The following is a 24,237-nucleotide window of genomic DNA, read 5'->3' on the forward strand; positions in this document are numbered from 1 at the left end:
ACTGGCTTTCAGACCTGTTATTCCTCCAGTTAAAAACCTAACAACTTAATTATTTGACCAGCTCTACTTTGAGAACTTAATTTTCAATCTACTTTAAACATGAAGCATGCTAAGGATTGTCTTACTTCTGAAGTTAGAAAACCAGACATTCTACTCTCTTCCTAGATTCACTGAGAGGAATTATGCTGAATTATCTAAAAGGGAAATGGATACTCCAAAAGCTAGCATCTAAGTTTCTATAAGAGAAATTCCTAGAAATAGATTGTCTTTTTTTTTCTTCAAATGTGTGTTTTTTTTTTTAAAGATTTACTTATTTATTTATGATAGACATAGAGAGAGAGAGGCACAGAGATACAGGAGGAGGGAAAAGCAGGCTCCATGCCGGGAGCCCGACATGGGACTCGATTCCAGGACTCCAGGATTGCACCCTGGGCCAAAGGCAGGCACCAAATCGCTGAGCCACCCAGGGATCCTTCTTCAAAAAGTTTTATTAAAGGTCTTTACAGAGCAAAATCCAGACTCCAGATCCAGCTGCCATGGAGACTCTGTTATGCTGAGAGAACTAGCTGCAACATAGCAGGCTGCTCTGGCCATATCTGGCCCAGAGCAGAAGGCCATATCATCCTTCTGTTCCAAGATGGGGGTGGTAAGCAATATCTCATCTTTGGGTTCCACAGTGCTCATAGGATTAGACGGGGGCTTTTTAGAACCAGTCTTACCACTTGGGCCCCAAGGAAGCAAGATCTTCCCTTTGATGCCCAGCACACTCTATCTGAGCAGCATATGGTATAGCAGTATCAACATAACAGTTAATAGGGTCCCCACTGTGAATCATCAGATCGTGCACCAACATCATGGATTTAGCTCTCTGTCCTTGGAGTTTCCTAGATACCAAGACCTCATAGCCTTTGGCCCCACTCTTCATGATGAATCACAGCACACTATAGCAAGCCCTCTGCACAGCAAGGCCTCCTAGGAGTTTGTAACAGAGAGACTTTGCCCCACTAATAGCACACAGACTTCTGTGGCCACCTTCCCAGTTAAAAGCTCTACACTGCCCTCAGGGAAATCAAACCTCTTCTGAACCACAGGTTGAATTAGAATTCTTAACTGCAGGGGATCCCTGGGTGGCTCAGCGGTTTAGCGCCTGCCTTTGGCCCAGGGCCGGATCCTGGAGACCCGGGATCGAATCCCACATCGGGCTCCTGGTGCATGGAGCCTGCTTCTCTCTCTGCCTCTCTCTCTCTCTGTGTGACTATCATAAAAAAAAAAAAAAAAAAAAAAAAAAAAAAAAAAAAGTTCTTAACTGCAACTTTGGGTATTTAGGAACTTCTAAAAGCCCTTCAATGTTTTGTAATAAAGGGTATCATTGATAATCATCCTTTTCAAATTATGTAAAATGTACTGACTATAGGATTTTCTTCCAGGATTTAGGCAGCAAGGATCTACTCTAGTATTACATGAATAAAAACTTTCAACATATTTAACAAATAATAATATTGAAAGGATTTTAAATTAATTTATCATAGCTAGTATGTATACATAGTATAAAATTTTAAATGCACAAGAATATCATGAAAATAAATTATCATCTCATCTATGTACCTTAGCCAGTCAATCATCTCTCTAGATATCACAAGATTACCTTTTTTAAAAAAGGTACTTGGAGCGCCTTGGGTAGCTCGGCCCGTTAATCATCTAACTACTGGTTTTGGCTCAGGTCGTGATCTGCCATCAGAGATTGACCCCAGTGGGGTAAATCCGCCTGAGAATTTCTCCCTCTCCCTTTGCCCCTCTCCCCCACTGCTCTGCACCCTCTCTCTTTAAAATAAATAAATAAACCTTTAAAGAATTAGAAATTTTAAAAGGCGCTTAATCAGGGCTGAGTTTTTATTTTATTTATTTATTTATTTATTTATTTACTTATTTATTTTTAAAGATTTTATTTATTTATTCATGAGAGACACACACACACAGAGGCAGAGTCACAGGCAGAGAGAGAAGCAGGCTCCATGCAGGGAGCCGGATGTGGGACTTGATTCCAGGTCTCCAAGATCACACCCTGGGCTGAAGGCAGACACTCAACTCCTGAGCCACCCAGGAATCCCAGGGCTGAGTTTTTATAACAGCTTTATTGAGATATAATTCACATACCATAAAACTCACCCTTTCATGGTGTAAAATTCAGCAGTTTTTAGCATATTCAAAAGTTGTACACCAATTACCACTATCTAATTCTAGAATATTTACTTACTCGAGAAAGAAACCTTGTACTCATTAGCAGTTACTCCTAATTTCCCCTATTCCTAGCCCTGGCAATCACTAATTTAATTTCCATCTCTATGGATTTGCCTATTCTAGATATTTCATATAAATGGAATAAAAAATGTGTGATCTCATGTGTCTGGATTCTTTTTTCAAGAACAGTGTTTTCACCATTCATTCACATAGTAACAAAGCTTTTAAAAAAATTTACATGACACTGAAATGTTATCAGTTTTTATTGTATATGAAGAAAAGACAAAAGTGAGAGGTAAGTACTTCAACATTTGCTATAGTAGCAGTTTATTAGACAGATCTCTCAAGCTATTTAATTATTTCTCTGTGCATATGAATAGCAGTCATTCATATGCACTGAAAAATGCATAAAAGGAGCTGTGTTTCACAAGGGGCAAGTCCCAAGAAAGCAAAGCAGATGGGCAAAGACAGCATCAGTGGAGCAACATCATAAAATGTACAATATTGGATGTTACAGAGACAAATAAGGTTAGTTAGAGACAGGTTTCATGTCATCAACTCAAAAGCTACAGAGGAGCTTTCAAACAAACAAAAATGCATAAGTGATACCTTCTGTTCTTTTTTAATCCATCAGATTTTTAAGTGACAAATCATAAGCAAACTCCCTAACATTGTTTTCAATCTAGGGACCAAATCTGCTGGCACCTTAATTTTGGACTAGTGAATGCTTTTCATGTCTTTAGCTGTTATTAAAGACCAACAAAAGTAGTTTGCTTTCTGTAGATAAGTAATACACTTTGACTCTCTTACCTCATGGATACATAAACTCTGCAGCCCTAGATATATCTCTTTATTCCACAGAAATTCATGTTGGTCAGTTACATTGATGGTATCATGTTGATTAGAACTAGTAAGAAAGAAATAACAACTACTTAGGATGTAGGTAACATAACTATAGGCCAGATGGTGAGAAGTAAATCTGACCAAAAATTAGTTTTCTGTCACCTCAGTGAAATTTCTATAGTTCCAGTGGTCTGGGACATGTCAACATAGCTCTTTCAAAGTGACGGACAGATTATTGCATGTGGCTCAGCTTATCACAACAATGCTATGTGAGCCTCCTTAGATTTTGGAGGTAATGTTTACCTCATCTGTGTGATCCATTTGCTGAGCAACCTGAAAAGCTGCTAGTTTTGGACTGGGTCCTGCAACAGGTTTAAGCTCCCATGCAAATTGTTCTTCAACTGAGATGTATAACCTAGTAGATCTGCTGGTGCTGGAAGCAAATTATCATGCTACCTCAGTTATCTATCATGAACTAGGGCTTATCTGACCAACAAAGCTATAAGATTGAGTATGCACTGCATCACCAAATAGAAACCATTATCAGATGGATTTGAGCAGATCCTCAAAGTGTAAGTTGCATACCCATGTTCTATACTCCCTCTCAACCCACCTGCACCTATGGTATAGAGCATTGCCTATGACCAATTAACTAAGAAAGACATTTGAGCCTGGTCTACAGATGGTTCTGTATAAAATGCCAACAATGTTCCAAAGTAGAGAGCTGTAGCACTATAGTCCCACTCTGGATTGACCCTGAAGGACAGTAGTGAAAGGAAATTTGGAAGGGGTTCTCTTTGATCCACTAGTAAAATTACTATCCCTGCAACTGTGGCTTTGCTGGTCTAGAAGTCATAATTGCAAGAGAAGAAAACTCCATTACTCTATTAGCTTGGGTGGTTGATTTTGACTAGCAAGGGGAAATTGGGATACTACAACTCAATGAAGGGAAGGAGGAGTATGTCTAGAATGCATGAGACTCCCCTAGGTCATCTCCTAGTTTTCCTTTTCTTGTCAAATTCCTCCTTCAGTTTCTATATTCCTGAACTAGGTTTATATCTAATTCTGGGACAAAGGACAGAGTGTCTCTCTGGGAGTCTCTGTCCTCATAGGTTCCACCTATCCTTCTAATGTATCTCTGCTTCTGCACTTCATGTTCTGCTTCCCTTACTGACTGCCTCCCCTGTTGACTTCAGACTGCAATAAGCAACCACTCTCGCAATTGCATAATGTCAATCCCTTATAATAAATTCCTTATTATGTATGTATATTTCCTAGAAGTTCTGTTTCTTGGGCTAAACCCTGATATAAAATATTATTTATCTGCCTCCATTTCTGACTTGATCTAACTTTGCTATTCTGACTCCTCCCTCCTGGCCTGGTCCCAATTTTGTTCAAGTTCTCTAGGGTTTTAGCATTAACCCTCTTCTCATTATACTTCCCTTCACACACATTTTTCATGGAGAAGCTCATTAGTTCCCAGTACCTGTCTCCTATATCCTCTTTTCTTTTAAATTGTACCTCGAGACCAAACTTCTCTCTTGGGTTGAAGAGTGATGTTTCTTCCATCCTTCAGAACACCTCTAATTGGATATTTCAGAGGTATCCCAGACGTAACATTTCCAAAGATGAATTAATATTCTTGATCTTGGTTAGGACACTATATATCCAGTAACCTAAGTCTTATATCAGTGTCTATTGTAGCATTTGTCATAAAGCTTTGTAATAATTATATTCCTGGTCCCGTTAGACCTGAAGATGTTGAAGAAAGACAGCAATGTGTTATTCTTCTTATCCTAAACACTCAGCATGAGGAGCAATAGATAGTGGGCACTTAATATATGTTTAATGAATGAATGAATGGATTCATAGAGAAGATAGAAATTTCAGAAATAATAAATAACAATAGAAGAAGAATAGAACATAGCTATTTAAAAAAATTTCTAATTTGAAGATCTAGGTGTATGGTTTAATTTTCCAAAAATTGTAAATATGCAGTTTTGCTAAGTCAGTTAAATGTCAGACTCTTGATTTCAGCTCAGGTCACGATCTCAGGGTTGTGGAATCCAGCCCTGGTCGGGCTCCAAACTCAGTCAGGAGTCTGCTTCAGATTTTCTCCTCCCTCTATGCCTCCACCCACTTTTGTGCTCATGTGCTCTCTCACTCTTTTTCTCTCACAAATAAATAAATCTTTATTTTTTAAAATATTTTATCCATTTATTCATGAGACACACACACACACACACACAGAGAGAGAGAGAGAGAGAGAGAGATGCAGGGACACAGGCAGAGGGAGAAGCAGGCTCCATGAAAGGAGCCCGATGTGAGACTCGTTCCCAGGACTCCAGGATCACGCCCTGGGCCAAAGGCAGGTGCCAAACCGCTGAGCCACCTAGGGATCCCCTCAAATAAATAAATCTTTAATACATAAATACATTGTTAGAGTTTCTTTACTTTTTAGTGTTCATTGAATATTGTACATAAAGTTCTTCAGGTATTTAATTTAAACTAATGACAGTATGTGAAGCTTTGAGATTGACAATGGTGAAAGTAAACTTTCACAGACCAAAATATGTTTTCATTTTTCTAATAGAAATTTTATAATTAAATACAGTTTATGCTAAATAACCATAATACTAATGGAGGAACATATTTATTTTTAGATTAAGGATAGCTGCAGAATTTTCATTAACAATTGAAGGTATAATTTGTATTTGTGTTATCAGAAAAACAACTACAGTTGTCAATTTATCTGCTAGAAAAATAATTAAATGCCTAAATGCAAACAGAATAAAAACTATAAGATTCTGCCTTCAATTTGCATTGATATTATCATATTCCATGGCTCACTTATCAAATTATTCCTCTCTAAAGAAGTCACTTCTTTACTGTCACATTAATAACACATAAGCACATACCTTCCAGCATTTTCTAGGCTTGAATTTTCAGAGAAACTCTGCAAGAGAAATCCTTTTGGGCGGTGCTATTAATATACTGCTTAGGCTTTTTTAGAGCTATTCACAGAACTTACATTTAATTTAGACAACTATTATCTATACATTTTTGTATTTTTACAATTATTCACAAAATTAAATCAAACAAAGGAACAAGAAAGAAATCTAGAGGGCACAAGTCTCAGAGTGAAATAGTAAAAAATAGTTCCAATTCATTTATTGAGATAATATGGCTTGTAGTTGTTTTTATGTGTTTAATATATGTTTAATGAATGAATGGATTCATAGAGAAGATAGAAATTTTGAGATAATAAATAGCAATAGACGAAGAATAAAATATAGCTATTCTAAAATAAATTCTATTTTGAAGATATAGGTGCATGGTTTAATTTTCCAAAAATTATAAGACACAAACATTTATATCCTGTGTTTAGATACAAAGCCTTTAGGAATCTTCACTACCTAAAGGATCAAGTTACAAATCTAAAATTCTTGAAAATCTGGATTAACCTATTCTGTTTCATTTTCCATAACCCTTCCCTATGGAACCAAAGCTTCTAACACTGAATTCATCTCGATCTCTTATACATATTATGTACTTACACTATGAAGTTTTATTTCTTCTGCCTTATTCAGGTTATTTCATCCATATGGAATATAAATCTTCCTCTCTTTTGGCCTGATCATTCTACAAAGGTCATAATCCTCATTAAGTTCTTCATAGGCCCCAAAGTCTTATTTCTTCCTGTTTTGCCAGTACTTTTACTTTTGCATTTATTGCCCTAATCAAGTCATCTGACAAAACTTATCAACAGGGAGATCAAAGACAATCTTTTCCCAGTAAGGACATTAAATATTTTGAACAAAAGACAATCTACCACTTCTGATGGCCCTTCTGATTACAGTCATTCAGATCTTTCTCTTTTCCTCTTTCACCCTCCTCACCAAGGGAAATTATCTAAAAAATCCTGCATGGTCATTATTCCCAGCTTAAAGCCCATAATCTATGAGTGTTGCTGTAGTCTCTGTTCTGGCTATGTCTCCTCTTAATTTGGAGACCTATGAAATAGCAGTTATTTACCCCACAACATACAAAATACAATGGTGGAACAGGGGCTGTATAACCACCATGAGTGATCCTATTAAAAAAAAAAAGAATGGGAGGCACACCCTGGTCCTGAAATCTCACAAAGCAGAAATTGCTATTGACTGAAAGTGTAGAATATTCCTTGAGTAGGTCCTGATTTTGCAGTTTGGAGGTTAGTTCCAGTCTACTCTTCTCTGTGGCTCCTGTCTCACCCTTTAGGAAGCTTTGCCCTAGTACCATCTAAAGGAGACATTAGAGGGCCCCCAGTGGCTCAGCGGTTTGGCGTCGCCTTCATCCCAGGGCCTGATCCTGTAGACCAGGGATCAAGTCCCATGTTGGGCTCCCTGCGTGGAGCCTGCTTCTCCTTCTGCCTGTGTCTCTGCCTCTCTCTCTGTGTCTCTCATGAATAAATAATAAAATAAAATCTTTAAAAAAAAATAAAGGAGACATTAGAGAATAGGCCATCCTTGGAAGATGAGTACATCTCTCAAACCTGCTTTTCATCTCCAGAACACTGGGAGTCCAGGTGTCATTTCACATCTCAGTCACAATGTCTTTAACGAAAGCTGATGGATTTGGTTTTGTTTTTAACAGTATTTTGTCTATTTCTCTTTTATTTGATACCAGTGGCTATATTCACATTTATTTTTAGTCACACCTCCTTTCTCTAGGTTTAATTTCGTCACTTTGATCCTGTCAGGCTTTGGTGAGAGAGCTACACCCTTATCTCTTTGTCCAGAATTTCAAGTTGTTCAGTTGAGAGAATTTACTGACACATCTTAGTTTATTGAGGTGTTTGAATAAAGGTGTGATGGCTACATTCTTGATTGGGTCATTATCTTGAGATTTTAATTAACCTTTTTGACTAAACATCAGTCTTAGTTTTATCTTATACAGCTGAAGATAAGTATCAGCCAGATTTTCTAACTCTGCAAGTCTCTAAATTTCTAGATGCTCCATTCTCTGTCATTGAAGCTTGTAAGCTGACCAATTATTTCCTGAGCCCATCTCTTTATTGTATTACCTTGTCAACTGTTGCCAATAGTAATGGACACATCCCTCTAACATACCCTTTGCCTACCATTTCACTGAAACCTATGAATTTATGAGACATTAACTGCCTTCCAATTAATTGAGAACAATTTCATCAAATGTTGCAGCACAGTATAACATAATTGCTATCTTTCCAGCTGCCTGTAACAGTTACCTTGTTACTTGTTGTTGGAACCTGAATCCAATACTAGATATTTTAGGATTTTTATTATATACCAAAACACTTTCAGTGCCAAATTCTTTATTTAGTAGGCTAAATTAGGCTACAGTAACAAAATACTCTTAAATTTGGTGACTTGCAGCAATAAAGGTTTATTTCTCATTCTCAATATACATTCATTATAGGTCAGCAATGTCTTTGCTCAAAGTAAGTTTCACCCTGACACCCAAACCTCTATCCACAACATTGCTGATCTTGTGGCAAAGAGTAAAGAAAGAACATGGCACATACTGGCTCTTAAAGCTTCTGTTTGTGCATGACACAAGTTATGTTTCACATCTCATTTGCTAGTAGAGCAAGTCATCTTATCAATCAAGCCTGACCTGGAGGCAAATGAATAATATCCCCCTCTAGGAACAGGCAACAGGTATTTGTATATAATATAATCTACCACACACACATACCAAAACTACTTCTAAAGCTAAAATGTAGTTTTTAAAATTTTTTATTTATTTATTCATGAGAGACACAAAGAGACAGAGGCAGAGGGAGAAACAGGCTCTATGCAGGGAGCCTGACATGGGACTCGATCCCAGGTCTCCAGGATCATGCCCTAGGCCGAAGATGGTGCTAAATCGCTGAGCCACCGGGGCTGCCTGCTAAAATGTATTTTTACAATATGTATCTTCTATTATGACTTATTTTCCTTGATTGCCTCTTCTATTCTTCCAATCCCTGCCTAAAATATAGGTCACAGACTCTTTCTCCTAACTTTAATATGCATAATTCAATCTTTTATAATTTGACACTTTGGTTAATATTCAAAATATTTAATGAAATTTATATTCTGCAACCCTGCTTTGTTAACATTCCCAAAGGCATAAATGGACTACCTATATTACTGTTACTGCTAGAAACTAGGTCAATGCCCAAAAAGTATGCCATTTGATTTTACTTTCTTAAAGGGGCATTCCTGTACACCTATTTACTTATTATCACCTGTTATCATCAAAAATAAAAATAAAATATTACAAGAAGTCTTCCTCCTAATTTCTTTGTTGAAAATCCACCTACATTCACTGCTATTAGGTTTCTGTGTTTACTTTTAAGTATTTTCCATGATTTTTGTGATTTCTAAAAATAGAGCCACATTCCTCCTCATCATCATCTATAGAGTTAATGACAGAGTCCTTTACAACCTCTTTGATCTCATTTTCTTCTCCTCTTTGATGTGGCTTGCCACACTGTTCTTGGGTTTTCTTTTATTTTTTAATTTCAAAACAATTTCTCTTGAGAATTGGAACATTCTTCAACCATATTGTCACCAGGTTACCTCCTTATTTAAGTGTGGTAACCTTAATTTATTTAGATATTCGATATTAATTAGATATTTGGAAATTTAGCCATAATATCTAAATACAATAATATGATAGGTAATGATCACTACCTCAGACGGAACTTGTCTATTCTCACTTAAGTAACCTACTTTACTCCTGCATGTCCTTCTCTCTTATTGTCATATTTTATTGGTTTATCACTGTCTAAGGTTGTCTTTTTTTTTTTTTTTTAAGATTTTATTTATTTGTTCATGAGGGACAGAGAGAGAGAGAGGCAGAAACAGGCAAAGGGAGAAGCAGGCTCCATGCAGGGAGCCCGATGTGGGACTCAGTCCTGGGACTCCAGGATCAGGCCCTGGGCCAAAGGCAGATGTTTAACCGCTGAGCCACCACGGTGTCCCACCATCTAAATTTATCTTAATTGTTTATTTATGGTTTGTCTTCCTAACTCTCCTGTAATCTCCATGAGGATAGAACAATGTTTGCATTCACTGCTTCCTCCCAAGTTAGAACAGTGCTTGGTGCTGAGTAGGCACTTCATGCCAGACTTAATGAATTCAAGACCCAAGTCTTCCTAAACTTCATACATATCATCTTAATAATTGCCATTTATCTTTTTTTGTGTGGGATTTTTTTTTTGCTGGCCTTATCTCCTCTCCCAAACATCACATGTTGGAATTCCTCACCTCCATGTCCTTTGTCTCTCTTACTACCTTCTACTTCTCTTCCTAAGTAGTCTCATTCAGTCATATGCCTTCATTTCCAATCAATAAGCCGAGACCTAAATATATTTTTCTAATCTAGATCTCTAGTCTGCCCTACAGAGATATACTTGTATTTTTATTTTAAAGATATTTATTTATTTATTCATGACAGAGAGAGAGAGAGAGAGACAGGCAGAGAGAGAAGTAAGCTCCGTGCAGGGAGCCCGACGTGGGACTTGATTCCAGGTCTCCAGGATCACGCCCTGGGCCAGGGGCAGATGCTCAACCGCTGAATCACCCAGGCATCCCAATATACTTGTATTTTACATAGATACATATCCATCATTCTCTATTGCTTCTCATCTCAATAATTGACATCTACATAAAAACAGCACGCCAAAACAACCTCCGAAATTATCCTGGGCTGCTTCTCCTCACTTTCTCCCATTCAACCAATCTCTGTAATCCTTTTTACATCATCACGTTGCCCACACTCGTCTAAGCTACTATTATCCTTCTCAAGGACCGCTGCGGTGGCCCTTGACCAGTCTCTCCCCTTTCATGCTTATGTCCTCTGATCCATTCTTCATACATAGAGCAATCATTTACAATCACAGCAACTTTTCTTTTTTCTTTCTTTCTTTTTTTTTTCATAACTTTCCAGTGCTCTCAGCATAAAACCCTTGATGTGAAAGTGGTCACTGGACCAGCAGATCTGATCCCCCACCCTGTTCTCCCTCTTCAAGTCCCAACCATACCAGACCCTCCAACACCTCTTCAAAAGGGTATCTTCAGTTTCAGACTGTCACACTACCACTAGTTTGTCAACTACATAGATTCGAGAGGGTTCAGATTGTCCCCATGTTACCACGAAAGCCTTGTCTGTCCCATGTTACGACTTTCAGAATAAAACAACAACAACAACAACAGAGGGACACCTGGGTGGCTCAGCGGTTGAGCATCTGCCCCTGGCTCAGGGCGTGATCCTGGAGACCCGGGATCGAGTCCCACGTCGGGCTCCCTGCATGGAGCCTGCTTCTCCCTCTGCCTGTGTCTCTGCCTCTCTCTCAGGGTGTGATCCCCGGTCACCGGATCAAGTCCCTCCATCGGGCACCTGCGAAACGCCTGCTTCTCCCTCTGCCAACGTCTCTGCGCCTCTTTCTGTGTCTCTCGTGAATAAATCTTAAAAAAAAAAAAAAATCGACAACAACAAGAAATAAATGAAAATTGCGTTAGAGTACTAGAAAAGATATGTGTGGGAACAGGACCACTCAGAACACATTTTAAGGATGCAGTTTAGGGTCCTGGGACAGGACATGGGGGTATGCCACTGAACATTCAATCCAGAGCCAGGACCTGGGGGTTTAGAGATTACGTCTGAGAGGGCTGCTGCCGTCTTCAAGTCATTTACTGGTTTTTCACTTCTGCCCGTAAGAAGCGACAGTGGGAGACAGGAAGCAGCTGCAGTCTTCTTAAACCGCAGGGGCTGACCTTAGCAGCGAGAGACCCGGCCGGCTCTCCAGGGGCCTGACGCCCAGCAGCCGCAGGCGCCGCGCAGCTCCCTCAGCGCCCGTCAGGGCCCTCAGGCTCGCGGCCGGCACGCGCGCCCCCAGCGCCTTAGCGCGCGGACGGGCTGGCCGGGGACCTCCCAAGAAGACCCCGCCCACCCCACGTCTCAACGCGTGTGTTTCCGAGAAAGTGCCTGTCTGCTCAGTCAAAGCGTTCTAGTTTGGACGCAGAAGTCTCCTGGTCAGCGGCATCTGTAGCGCAGGAATGAGAATGCTGCGCTCGGGACTGGAACGCTGAGGGTCTGGCCAGGTTAGAGCAGACGCATGAGGCGCCGGGTCAAAGCAGGCACTGTCAAGGACAGCCGCATCCGGGCCCTCCTGCCGCAGCTGCCCTCCGAGCCAGGGGGCCTTCAGGGAGGAGGTGCTGGGTGACTTTGGACGTCCGTTCCTGCTCTGTGGAGGCGTTGCTTCGTTCCGGGCCTTGCGGCAACTCGGTTTTTCCTTCCCCTGCGCGGGAGACCTCTGCCACAACCATGTTACGCCAGATCATCGGTCAGGCCAAGAAGCATCCGAGCGTAAGTTCGGGCCCCCTTCTTCCCAGTGTCTTCAGTCGCCCATTCTGTCAGCTGCGGCTTCCTCAGTTCCCCGGGGGCTTCCTCTTCCTCCTTCACCGTCGTTGATTGTTCCTCGAGGCCGGATCCTAGGTGCCCCGGGCCCTTGAGCTCTGACCTTCCTCGCTACGCGTTGAGGGGTTTGGGCTGGTAGGCGGAAGGTGAGGGATACCTTCAAGGAAAATAAACGGGTGAGTGTTGGAACCCTCTGGGGATCGCACCCTCTGGTCTGCCCGTCGGACCCAGGGATAGTTGTGCGCTGTGTGGGCTGAGTCCAGCAGGTCAGGTTTCCTGTCTGTCATGCCATCTCCAGGGTCTGGTGCTTACTGCATTGCACCACCGGGCCGGGTGGCAAACAAAGGCCTGCAGTCTTGGGATCCTCAATTTGTCTTGACGTCCTGACAGGTGGGGGTGGGGGTGGGGTTCGGTAGCGCGGAGGAGGCTCGCTTTTAAGTTCTTTAGCATTTCAGTGTTCTCTCCAGCGTTTCAACGTTTAGGGGTCCTAAAACTCAAATACGAAGCCCTTGTCTTAAGCCCATAGTGTACTTATTAAGCATTGTTAGCAGTATGTTCTCAGACACTTAAGCATGTAACCAATCTTTGTAACAGATATTTGTTCGTTCAAACTCTTAATTTCACAGAACTCATGTTTTTCTTTTTCTTTTTTTTTTTTTTGATTATTTATTTATTTATTCATGAGAGAGAGAGAGAGGCAGAGACACAGGCAGAGAGAAGAGAAGCAGCCTCCCCACAAGGAGCCTGATGCGGGACTCGGTCCTGGACCCCGGGATCAGATACCCCCTGAGCCAAAGGCAGACACTCAACCTCTGAGCAACCCAGGCGTCCCAGAACTCGAGTTTTTCATAACACTTATTTATAAGACAGGCCAAGAAGTTTTACAAGCCTCGAGATAAAGGAAGCTGGGAAATTTAATGGGAATAATGTATAAATATTAGAGAGGTGAGGAGGACATGCTATGATTTCTTGGAAATTTAGGAGTTTGGATATGACTTTTTCCACATTGAAAGTTCATCTTCACGTCTTTCAGAAATTCTGTTTCTTTTGAACACAGTTATAAGAAATCTTGCCTCAGTAAGAGGTCTACCTTTATTCACATTTTAAAACAAGACCGAAAAACAGCTGTTTGAGACTTCAGAATTAGTGTGTAGGAACTATTGTAGCCTTTCTTTTTTCAGTATCTAGGTATTTGAAGCTGGTTGTTAATTCTTCTGTATTTTGTGTTTGTTTCTAGTTGATCCCCCTCTTCATATTTATTGGGGCAGGAGGTACTGGAGCAGCGCTGTATGTATTGCGCTTGGCATTGTTCAATCCAGATGTTAGGTAAGTACTTAAAAATATTTAGAATGATGATGGTTTAAAGGGGTTTTAGGAGCCACAGCCTTTAGGGAGGCAACGTCATGTAGTTGAAAGACCCTAAAGTTTTGTAGTCATATAGGAAGTTCGGATCCTGGTCCTGCTGTTATCATTTACTCTTCCAGTTCATAAAATTGTCTAAATTTCCCTGAGTCTCATTTTTCTCATGGGGAGAGTAGAAATGCTAATATCTATTTGGAATCTTGTGAGAATTGAGACAATTGTTTTTATAAAGTGCTTGATCAGGATTTCTGATAAATGTAAATGGTTTTTGTCTGCTTTTCCTCAATAAGGAATGCTTCTTTTTGAAGTTAGAGAACAATAGGCAACAAAAAATGTATTGTTACTCTTTGTGCTTTTCTGTACATCACCTTTTTAGTAAAAGCCAAGTTTAAAGTTTTCTGTGATAAAGACAGGGACAAATACACTGCCCCAGAGGCCTTCTGTTCTACCCTTTTTTCTAATTGATTATATGGAACTGCTAATTATAGAGCCTATCTCTATTTCAACTCTAATGAAAACACACCATACTTAATCTAATAGAAAATGAGCTGTATTACAAATACTAGCTTCTTAGGAAGTATAAAACTATTTTAAGTAGTGTTTTATTACTATAACAATTGTAATGTTTGTTCCTTTTAGTTGGGATAGGAAGAATAACCCAGAACCTTGGAACAAACTGGGTCCCAATGATCAATACAAGGTAAGCTACAAAATTATTTCAGAATTCTGAGAAAGTGTGTTTTAATACTCAGGAAGTAGGTTTTTTTTGAAACTGGATATACATGTAAAATTCCATTATAATGAACTTTGGAGGAACTGCTGGATTGTTCTATGAAATTAAAGCCTATTTCCCTAGCAAATAGGTTTTTCTAGGGATTTTATTCATAGACTTTAGTTTCTGGATGTGAAATTAAGTTAACGTGTTCATGATTTGACTAAGTAAAAAGGGAGATGGAATAGCTATCATATAACATTTTCTTAGATCTTGAATCATCATCTAGTGCAGTGGTTTTCAAACTTCAATGTACATAGTTCTCAACTGGAGAGGTGGTTAAAACACATTGTTAAGCTCCATCCCCAGAGATTCTGATTTAGTTGATCTGTTGTGAAGACTAAGAATTTGCATTTCTAACAAGGTTTTAGGTGATGCTGATGCTGCTGGTCAGTGGACCACACTTTGAGTAGCACTATTCCAGTGGATGGTTTGATTGCCTTTTCTTTCTTGTTGGTATGATTGAAATATTTCCGCTGAGAGTAATTAGGAAGAAATGAAATTCAGTTGAAATTTAAATTTTACAATGAACCTTCTAAATAAACTGACATCTTTCCTTAAAAGTGGTTTGTGGAAAAAAAAAAAAAAAAGTGGTTTGTGGAACTGCAGTTTAACAGAATGAGTTTATGGACTGAGACCATTTATGTACTTTATTGAGATACAATTGGCATATAAAATTAACATAAGTTTAAAGCATATAAGGTGTTGGTTTGATAAATTTATATATTGCAGTATGATTATTGTGTTAGCATTACCTAACACTTTTCTCGTGTCACATAATATTTTTGCGTGTTGAGAGCAATTAAGACCTAGTGTCTTAGCAGCTTTGAAGTTTATAATACAATATTGTTGACCATAAGTCCTGTGTTGTGTATTAGATCTCCAGGATTTATTTACTAGTTGTAAGTTTGTACCTTAACATCTCAATTCCCCTGCCCCCAGCCCCCGGTAGCCACCATTCTACTTTTACAAGTTCAGCTTTTTTAGATTTGACATAAAGTTGTATCATGCAGTATTTGTCTTTCTCTGTGTGATGTATCTTACTTAGCATAATACTCTTAAAGCTCATCCATGTTGTCACAAGTCTAAGACCCTAAACATAAGCTTCTTTATGTGTAGAAATTTTGCATGCAAAGACAAACTCTGAAGATATTAAAACCAAGGGAGTTTATATTAGAGTATAATTCACATTCAATGCAGTTTACTTATTTAAAGTATATAACTCACTATGTACACTGGAAAGTGTACTAAGCTGCTTCATCAAACGAGAAATAGCGTTTGGTTAAATACTTTCAAGGAGGGGTGCTCTGACCAATGAGTGTCCAGGACCATTTAGCAGATCTACACCCATGATGGAGATGCATGCTATCATTATTGATGAGAGCAACTTTTAAGAGATTATTGCCTGTGGCTGATTCCAAGCTTTCCACTTAATTGATCATAATTTGGCTCCCAGATCTGTAAATGGATCTCTCTACAAGAAACAAATAAAAAAAAGCACTGGTGAAGCTTTACCGGGCCATCTTACCTGTGTATTACGTTTTAACTTGAAAAAAATGATAAATTGATAAATGAGCATCCTGACTTATTTTTCCTCTAAGTTTACTTAAGTACATTCTAGAGAAAATGATTTCACATCCAAAAAAAAAAAAAAAAACAGGCATTGGTTCTTCCAACAAATTGTGTATTGGAATCTCTAGGTAGGTATAGTTCAAAAAGCTCCCTAGGTGATTCTGATAATAAAGGCAATTAACAATTCCCTGGCACTGTGATAACACATGCCACTATGAGGACATATGAACTGGAAATGGAATGTTGCTGCAACAGAAATTTAGTTTGTGTGGCATGGATGGGATAAGTAGCTATGACACTGATTTAGATACTGGAAAGATGAGTCATATAATGGCAAACTATTTGATAAAATATCACCTGTTGTAACTTGTAAGGTGGACATGTGTCTAAAGAGCTTGTTGTAGAAAAACAGGATGTTAGTAGACTATTATTTGCTGTATTTGCCAAGAGCTGAACTTAGAGAAGAATTGGGCGATTTGTAAGCAGAAACAAAGGGGAACCCAGTCCAAAAACTTGTGAGCCTAGGGTGAATGAAGATTGCTACTGCTTCTAAACTTAAACAGTGAGGTATTTTCCACATTCACTGTGGCTCACTTAGGAGACTTGTTTTTGGCCACATCACTTAAATCTGGAGAATCCTAAGTAAGAGGAAATGATATCTGCCACTTCTGAACCAGTGTGTGGTTCCCCCATTGTTCTTTATCTGTCCTGAAACCAAAATGGACAGTTAAGTGTTATTCAACCCAGAATTGCAATGAAGAGAACATGCTTCCAAATGGCATATAATGTGAGTGAAAAACAAGCCTTTGTTGTAAACCACTAGGTTTTGGCAAATCTAGCCAAAGTTAAGACAAACAAAAGAACTAAAATAAGATTTAAACATTAAAATAAGAAATAAAATAAGATTTATTAAACATAAACTCAGCAACACACTCAATGAAATAAAATGTCCCAAAGCCATTATCAGAATATGTGTGCATTCCCAACTACTGTTCCAGAGACCTTCCAGGTAGTCACCTTTAAATTGAGAAAAAGAAAAGGGTCATAGAAGCTGAAATAAAACAGATTCGAAAATTACTTTATTACTTGAAGAGAGAATTTTGATACTGGGACATGGAACCTAATAGAAGCAAATTGATCAGAAGCTTGCTTAGTTTTGAGAAAATTGGCAAAGATACTGTGACCTTTCCACTCTGCATGAGTGTTAAGGGCTTGATCCTGCTTCTCATTCAGTGTTTGGCGAGTCTTGTAAGTTGATCTTCAGTTGCCTCATCTATACAGTGAGATTGATAAAGGCTGTGATAATTAAGAAAACAAAGCATTGTGCCCACATTTGTCTGGCATCCATTAGAAGAACCTAATCGGTGTTTATGTTCTTAATATATAGCCTGTAGTTCTTTGAATATTTCCTCTAATTTTGTTAACATGTTAAGGTAGAGCAATTAGTTTCTTTTTAAAAATCTGGTTTAAGTTCAGTTGCTTCATAAGAATAATGTCAGAACAAAGATTGTTGCTTTATGGCTTATTTGTACTTCTCTGTCTATGCAACTTTGTGTTTATCTCAAAGATAGGCTTTACAACTTGGGAATGTTTCTTTTTATAAAAACTTAAGAATTTTTCAGTTAGAAGCAAAGAAATTAGGGCATATTTGGAAAAACAAAGAGTTTGAAGAAATAATAGATACAGATTTATGACCTTTTTAAAAACCCTGAAGAAAATGTTGATGTTGATTCTGCAGTTTTAATTCTTTTGGAGTAAAAATAATGTGGTCTTCAAGTAATTATATCACAACCTCTTCAGTGTTTTTTTTTTTGGCACAAGAATGAGTAAACCCAAGAGTATAGCCTTATTTGGGCTTATGTATAAATCCTGATGTTTTCTCAGTAGAAACTTTGGAGATGTTTCAAATATAGATCATTAAAAAAACAGCTATCAAGAGTTTGAGGCAGTGTTTTTCTAAAGCAGTCATAGATTTATTTCTCATATCAATTTTAGTTGAATATAAGGAAATTTTTAGAAATTACAAGTTTCCATGCATTATTGTTTAAACATGATATTATTTAGAAGCAAAAATACAGTTGTATTTAAAAACTTCTCTGCCAGAAATAGATATTAGTTTGATATCGATGCAGTCTGGCTTAGGAAATTGAAGGAACATACTAACTTCTTCTGAGGTAGATTGAATATTTTTACCTTAACAAAGTCATTTATTAAAGGACTGGAATTTTGGCATTTTTCTTTGGATGATTTTTATTGTTAAATATCCATAATAAAAAATTCATGCCTGTAATTGTTACTATAGAAAGCTGAATAAAAAAATTCTAAAACTTCTGTACCATCTCTCTGTATTTGATAGATTATCTAAAATATCTTTTTTCTTTTCCAAGTTCTACTCAGTGAATGTAGATTACAGCAAACTGAAGAAAGAAGGTCCAGACTTCTAAATGAAATGTTTCACTATAAAGCTGCTTAGAATGAAGGTCTTCCAGAAGCCATCCGCACAATTTTCCACTTATCCAGGAAATATTTCCCCTCTAAATGCACGAAATCATGTTGGTGTATTGTGTTGGGGTTTACACTGAATAATAAATATCTGAAACTTGATATGTGTCACTATTTAATGCTGAAAATTTGCTCTGAACTTTAGAGTATAGGAAATAAACTTAGAATTTAAGGAATTTCTTGAATTTCCATCCATTTGTGTGATTTGAAGATAAGACTTTAAGTTGCTCAAAACACTTTTCATTTTTTGTATGGGACATTGGTAACTTCACTAGAGTATATTTAACAACTGGTACTGGAAATTATACTTGCAAATGCAAAGATCATGAAGAGTACTCAAGTGTCTGGCATTGGTAAAATGGAAACCTTTGGATTTCTCCAACTGAATGATGAAGTGTGTTTAGTTGTTAATGATTTTTACCATGGCATACCCCTGTGCTGAAGATTTTCAAGTTTATCAGGGATTGTATTTGGATCTGAGTCCCATCTAATTCATGGAGGTAGTAGCCATTATGCTTTTACTGTACTGATTTAATCACACAACACTGCTTTGTCAGTTTCTTAATGAAGTCACCAAACAAATCATTTAAATACTGATGTCTTGGATTAGCATTTATGTATATTTGATAAATTGCAGCTTTCAGAATTTGCATGTGCTTCCAGTATGTACTTGGGGGGGGGAAAAAAGCCAAGCAAAAATCACACTGAATTTCACTTCTTTCAAGTTTATTAATTCACCCTGATCAGGATTTACCCTCACTAGTCCACTAAAAAGTGCTTTTGTTAAGGTCGTCTGTGACCTACCTCCATGTTTCTAAATTCAAAAGTCAAGGATCAGTACTCATTTTGACCTAACAGTTGACATGACTCTTGAAACGTTTTCATCTTGTAGTCTCTAGAATAACATACTTTCTTTTCCTTTTACATCATTGGCTTTTCTAATCAGTTTCTTGGTGTACTTTGTGACCTTTTATTTTTGTTTTGTTTTTGTTTTATTTATTTTTTTGTTTTTTGTTTTTTGTGACCTTTTAATATTGGAATACTCCAAAGAAAAAACTTAGGACCTTTTCATTATCTGCAGTCTTCATCCAGTCTCGTATTTTCAAATATGATGTGAATATCCTAGGTAATTTTTGAGACCAAATGTTTTCCCATTTGTATATGTGTATACACGGGTACACATATTATGTATGGATATGTCTATATTCACTCGTTCTATGTGGATGTCTAATGGGCATCTTAAATTTAACATGTCCAATTTGTGAACCTCTCAGATTCCACATCTACAATCTTCAGTTGCACTGTCTTCAATCATACCAGTTTATAGGAACACCATTCTCATAATTAAGGCCAAAATTCTCAGTCTTCATTAACTTTTTTTAATACCTGGATGTATCAATAAGTCATGTATCCTCTACCTCCAAAATATACCTAGAATCTCCTTGTTTTCAACATATAATTCCCCTATCACCTTGGTCCTAAGCCATTGTCAGCTAACCTTAATTAAAATACTCTAATATCCCTGTCTATGGATTGCAACACAGCGGCCTAAGTGATCTTTAATATATGTCAGAATATGACAAATCTTTCCTCAAAGCCTACCAAAGCCCACCAACATCTTCCCATTTTAGTCAAAAGCTAGATATTTCAACTTTCTCCCTCTACTTTCTATTATTTTCTACTGTGCTCACACACCACCAAGTGGATTTCCTTGATCTTCCACACCAATGCATATTTCTGCCTCGGGGATTTGATCTTTGGTTTAGAATTCTCTTCCCCAAATATTGGCATGGTTTGCTCTCACTTTTTCTAGTCTTTCTCATGTTGACTTTTTAATGAGGCCTTCCCTGTCCAAAATTTTGCACCCTGCTTTACCATCACTTTTATTTTTTTTAATTTTTATTTATTTATGATAGTCACACAGAGAGAGAGAGAGAGGCAGAGGGAGAAGCAGGCTCCATGCGCCAGGAGCCCGACATGGGATTTGATCCCGGGTCTCCAGGATCGCGCCCTGGGCCACAGGCAGGCACCAAACCTCTGCGCCACCCAGGGATCCCCCTTTACCATCACTTTTATTCTCATTTATTACTGTCCTAATATGTAATTAGATTTATTTGTTTAAACTTCTCCCCTCACTAAAATTTAAGCTCCATGGACAAGTATTTTTGTCTTTTGTATCCATAACACCTACAGTGGTACCTAGCACATAGTTGGTGTTTAATAAATACTTGTTAAATGGATTTTTTTTTAAAAGGGGCCGGTTCAGTAAGCATCTGGAACAAAGCAAAGTGAATACGGATGACTCTTAAGAGAGGCAGAGAATCAGAATTGGAGATGGTGAAACGCCTTTTACAAAAGCACTCTGAGCTATGCTTCCTCACTACCACCCCAGTTGATTATTTTTCCTCAATTGATAATTTTTAATAGGTTTTTAAACTAGAGCATTTTTTCAACTAGGGCATTATGTTTGTTCTAAAATAGTATCCAGTTTGTTCTGGAGTTTGAAGGTTGTTTTGTTTCACACACTGCAATCAAGATGAATCTGAATGAAGAAAATAAGTATAGGCACAAATAAAACCAGATATCATTTTTTTATTAAAAAAAAATCCTTGAGTCCCCAATACCATAGTCATTGCCAAAACTATCCATTTTCCTTTTTTGCTTTATTGTTTCCAATTCTAGAAGCAGTGCATGCTCAACGCAGTTAAAATAATTCACAAAAAATATATGTCTAAGACTTTTTGTGATGTAGAGGATATGTTAGATGCTATTTTGTAATTGCTTTTTCAAAAATGTCCCAATATGGCATTCAACAACCTCAGTATTATTTTAAGAGCTTATTTATTTGATAGAGAACACAAGCAGGGGAAGCCTCAGGCAGAGGGAGAGGGAGAAGCAGGCTCCCTGCTGAGCAGAGAGTCCAATGTGGGGCTCCAAACCAGGGCTCTGGGATCATGACCTGAGCTGATGGCAGATGCTTAACTGACTTAGCCACGCAGGTGCCCCAGGAACCTTGTTAATTTTAACAAATACCAGTTAGTGTTAAGCAAAACAGACCATTTATATTAATGAATATTGAAATGCAATAAAGAAAAAATACATATTATACGTAAAAATTGTATACACATTTACTACATTTTAACATGTCCCATTGTATCAGTTTTCCCTTTCTTCTGGGATGGTTGGTAGAATTCATTTTTGGAGGCACTCTCCACTTCTCTTGATTATGTAGGGTAATGAAACTGAGGGTTATAAGAGGGCATCTTATAACAGGATCAAACTAATAATAGAAAACATTATTTAGCTAGGCACCACTAAGCTCCTTATATATGTTAATTTATTATGGGTACAACATTGTATGGCAGACTTATTACTCCTCCCCCACCCCTTTTTGACAAGGCATAAAAATATGCCCAAGGTCAAACATGATTAGGAAGTGGTGGAACCAGGATTTTAATCCAAGGACTTTGATGTAAGAGTTCATTCTCTGATCTCTGTAGACTTGTCTCATAGAGTTGCCTTTAGAATTAAATAAGATAATATATGTAAGAAACTGTATTTCCTGGCAGGATAATCATTACTTACATTGTTAGCTATTATAACTATAAACCCTGGAGTTTATTTCTTCCTCTCATTCCATCAGAAATGTTAATGAGAAATTTCTAAAAGGTATATTATATAAACCTTAAAGAAAATTACTATTTAGTAAAACTTCTCCAACTATCAACAATCTGATCAACTGATCCTTTATTGTAAATATCATTGATTTTAATATGTGGACAAGGGCCACCTTTATACCAGAGCTGTAAGACTTAAGAAGTGATGTGATTTATGTTTCTCAATAGGTTTGCTAAAGCAGTGCCTACCCACATAGCATGCCATAATAATGTTCCACCTTCTCTGGTTTGCATTATGACTCAGTGAATTAAAATCTTAATATGCAGGTCATTTCTTCTAGGTTGAAAATGATACTGAGTTAATCTATGCCTGATCTTAAAGAATTATTTGATACTGTATCAATGACAAATAGCATCTGGAAAAAATCCTTAAGTCTTCCCTGCTGTTGTTTTTTTAATCTTAAAAGACAACAGCTTATGTACTTTATAATAACACTTTACTATTTGTTCCTTACAAGAAAGGAAGTAATGCTATATAAGATTTTCGACTCCATAATAATTCATCCTAAGTGAAGATATTTGGTAAACTTAATTTGTTTTAAACTGCTCAAAGAGTAATTTATCCTTCTTAGTTAGTGTATTTAAATATTTTAAGGTACAAAGCAACTTTGTTAGGATTCTGTAAATTGCTTTAATCCTATAATTCTTGTAAGAGTTTTGGCTGATGTTCTTTTGTGATTACTTGTGGCAGTGATGTGCTGGTAAATGTTTAACAACCAGCTTTCTGGGAGGAAGAATTATGATTTGTAGTATTTACCAATTTCTGTTATTGGCAGATTAATCCCCCTTCCCACTCCCACCCCCCGCAAAGTAGTTCACTTCCTAATGCCTGGAATCTAAGAATGGCAAAGGAGAAATAAGTTGCAGATGAAATTAATGTTGCTAATCCACTGACCTTAACATAGGGACATTATCTTGAATTATATAGGACTCGGTGTAATTAGAAGAGTCCTTCAAAGTGGAAGAAACAGGCTAAAGAAGAAAGCCACAAGGAGGTGTGACTATAAAATAATGATCAAAGAAATACAATGTTGCTGGCTTTTAAGGATGAAGAAAGAGGCCATGCGCCAGAGAATGTGGGAGGCCTCTAGAATCTGGAAAATTTACAGAAATGGATTTTCTTAGAGTTTCCAGAAAGAAATTCAGTCCAATAAGACCTGTAACAGACTTCCTTTTTTTTCTATTAAGATGTATTAATTTTAGAGAGAGAATGAGCAAGTGGGGGGTGGTGAGGTCTCAGAAAGAGAGAATCCCCAAGCAGACTCCCTGATGACTGCAAAGCCTGACGTATGGGTCAGTCCCATAGCCCATGAGATCATGACCTGAGCCAAAACCAAGAGTTGGATGCTTAATGGACTGAGCCACCCAGGCACCTCATAGATTTGTGACAGACTTCTAACCTACATAACTAAAATATTAACTTGTTTTAAATCACTGAATTCATGGTAATTTCTTGTTACAGCCATAGAAAACTAATACACCCACCATGGCAGGGTTCAATGCAGGTTCAGTGCACCGTATTGGTGTGATTGATCACAATTTGGGAAAAGATGAGAAGATTCAGCCCTAGGAACTGATGTGAACTGGTTCTAGTGCACCACTGAGTAGACTTAAATAAAAGTTTTGTTCATTTTCTCCTTATATTTTATAGCAGAATAATAAACTGGATAAAAAGTGACTAATACAAAGTGTCATACTATCATTAAACTATTTCCTAGTACTTACATTTTTTATTGCTTTTTTAGGACCTAAGGTAGCTGGAAGGTGGGAGGTGAGCAATTAGGGAGGAGAAATGATATGGGATAGGGTCATCACATGGAACAACTCCTGAGAAGCCTTTTT

At 37.8% G+C, this 24,237-nt stretch overlaps 1 protein-coding gene, 1 long non-coding RNA gene and 1 pseudogene across 2 annotated transcripts; 1 reads left to right on the forward strand and 2 right to left on the reverse strand.

Annotated features, from left to right (window-relative positions):
• Nucleotides 1–477: 477 nt before the first annotated feature.
• Nucleotides 478–4,650, reverse strand: LOC144289168 (small ribosomal subunit protein uS3 pseudogene; annotated as a pseudogene).
• Nucleotides 4,651–7,885: 3,235 nt separating this feature from the next.
• On the reverse strand, nucleotides 7,886–12,872 carry LOC144288843 (uncharacterized). Its single transcript, XR_013356848.1, has 2 exons — nucleotides 11,868–12,872; nucleotides 7,886–11,558 (listed from the first exon to the last, which is right to left on the reverse strand). It is a non-coding gene; the product is annotated as an uncharacterized LOC144288843 (long non-coding RNA).
• On the forward strand, nucleotides 12,281–18,820 carry COXFA4 (cytochrome c oxidase associated subunit FA4). The gene is made up of 4 exons (XM_077856752.1): nucleotides 12,281–12,459; nucleotides 13,748–13,836; nucleotides 14,512–14,572; nucleotides 18,604–18,820. The coding sequence occupies exons 1-4, from the start codon at nucleotides 12,418–12,420 to the stop codon at nucleotides 18,658–18,660; spliced, it is 249 nt and encodes an 82-aa protein (XP_077712878.1). The 5' UTR covers nucleotides 12,281–12,417; the 3' UTR covers nucleotides 18,661–18,820.
• Nucleotides 18,821–24,237: the final 5,417 nt, after the last annotated feature.

This window comes from Canis aureus, chromosome 18 (assembly GCF_053574225.1).
Source record: "Canis aureus isolate CA01 chromosome 18, VMU_Caureus_v.1.0, whole genome shotgun sequence".
Classification (NCBI taxonomy): Eukaryota; Metazoa; Chordata; class Mammalia; order Carnivora; family Canidae; genus Canis; species Canis aureus.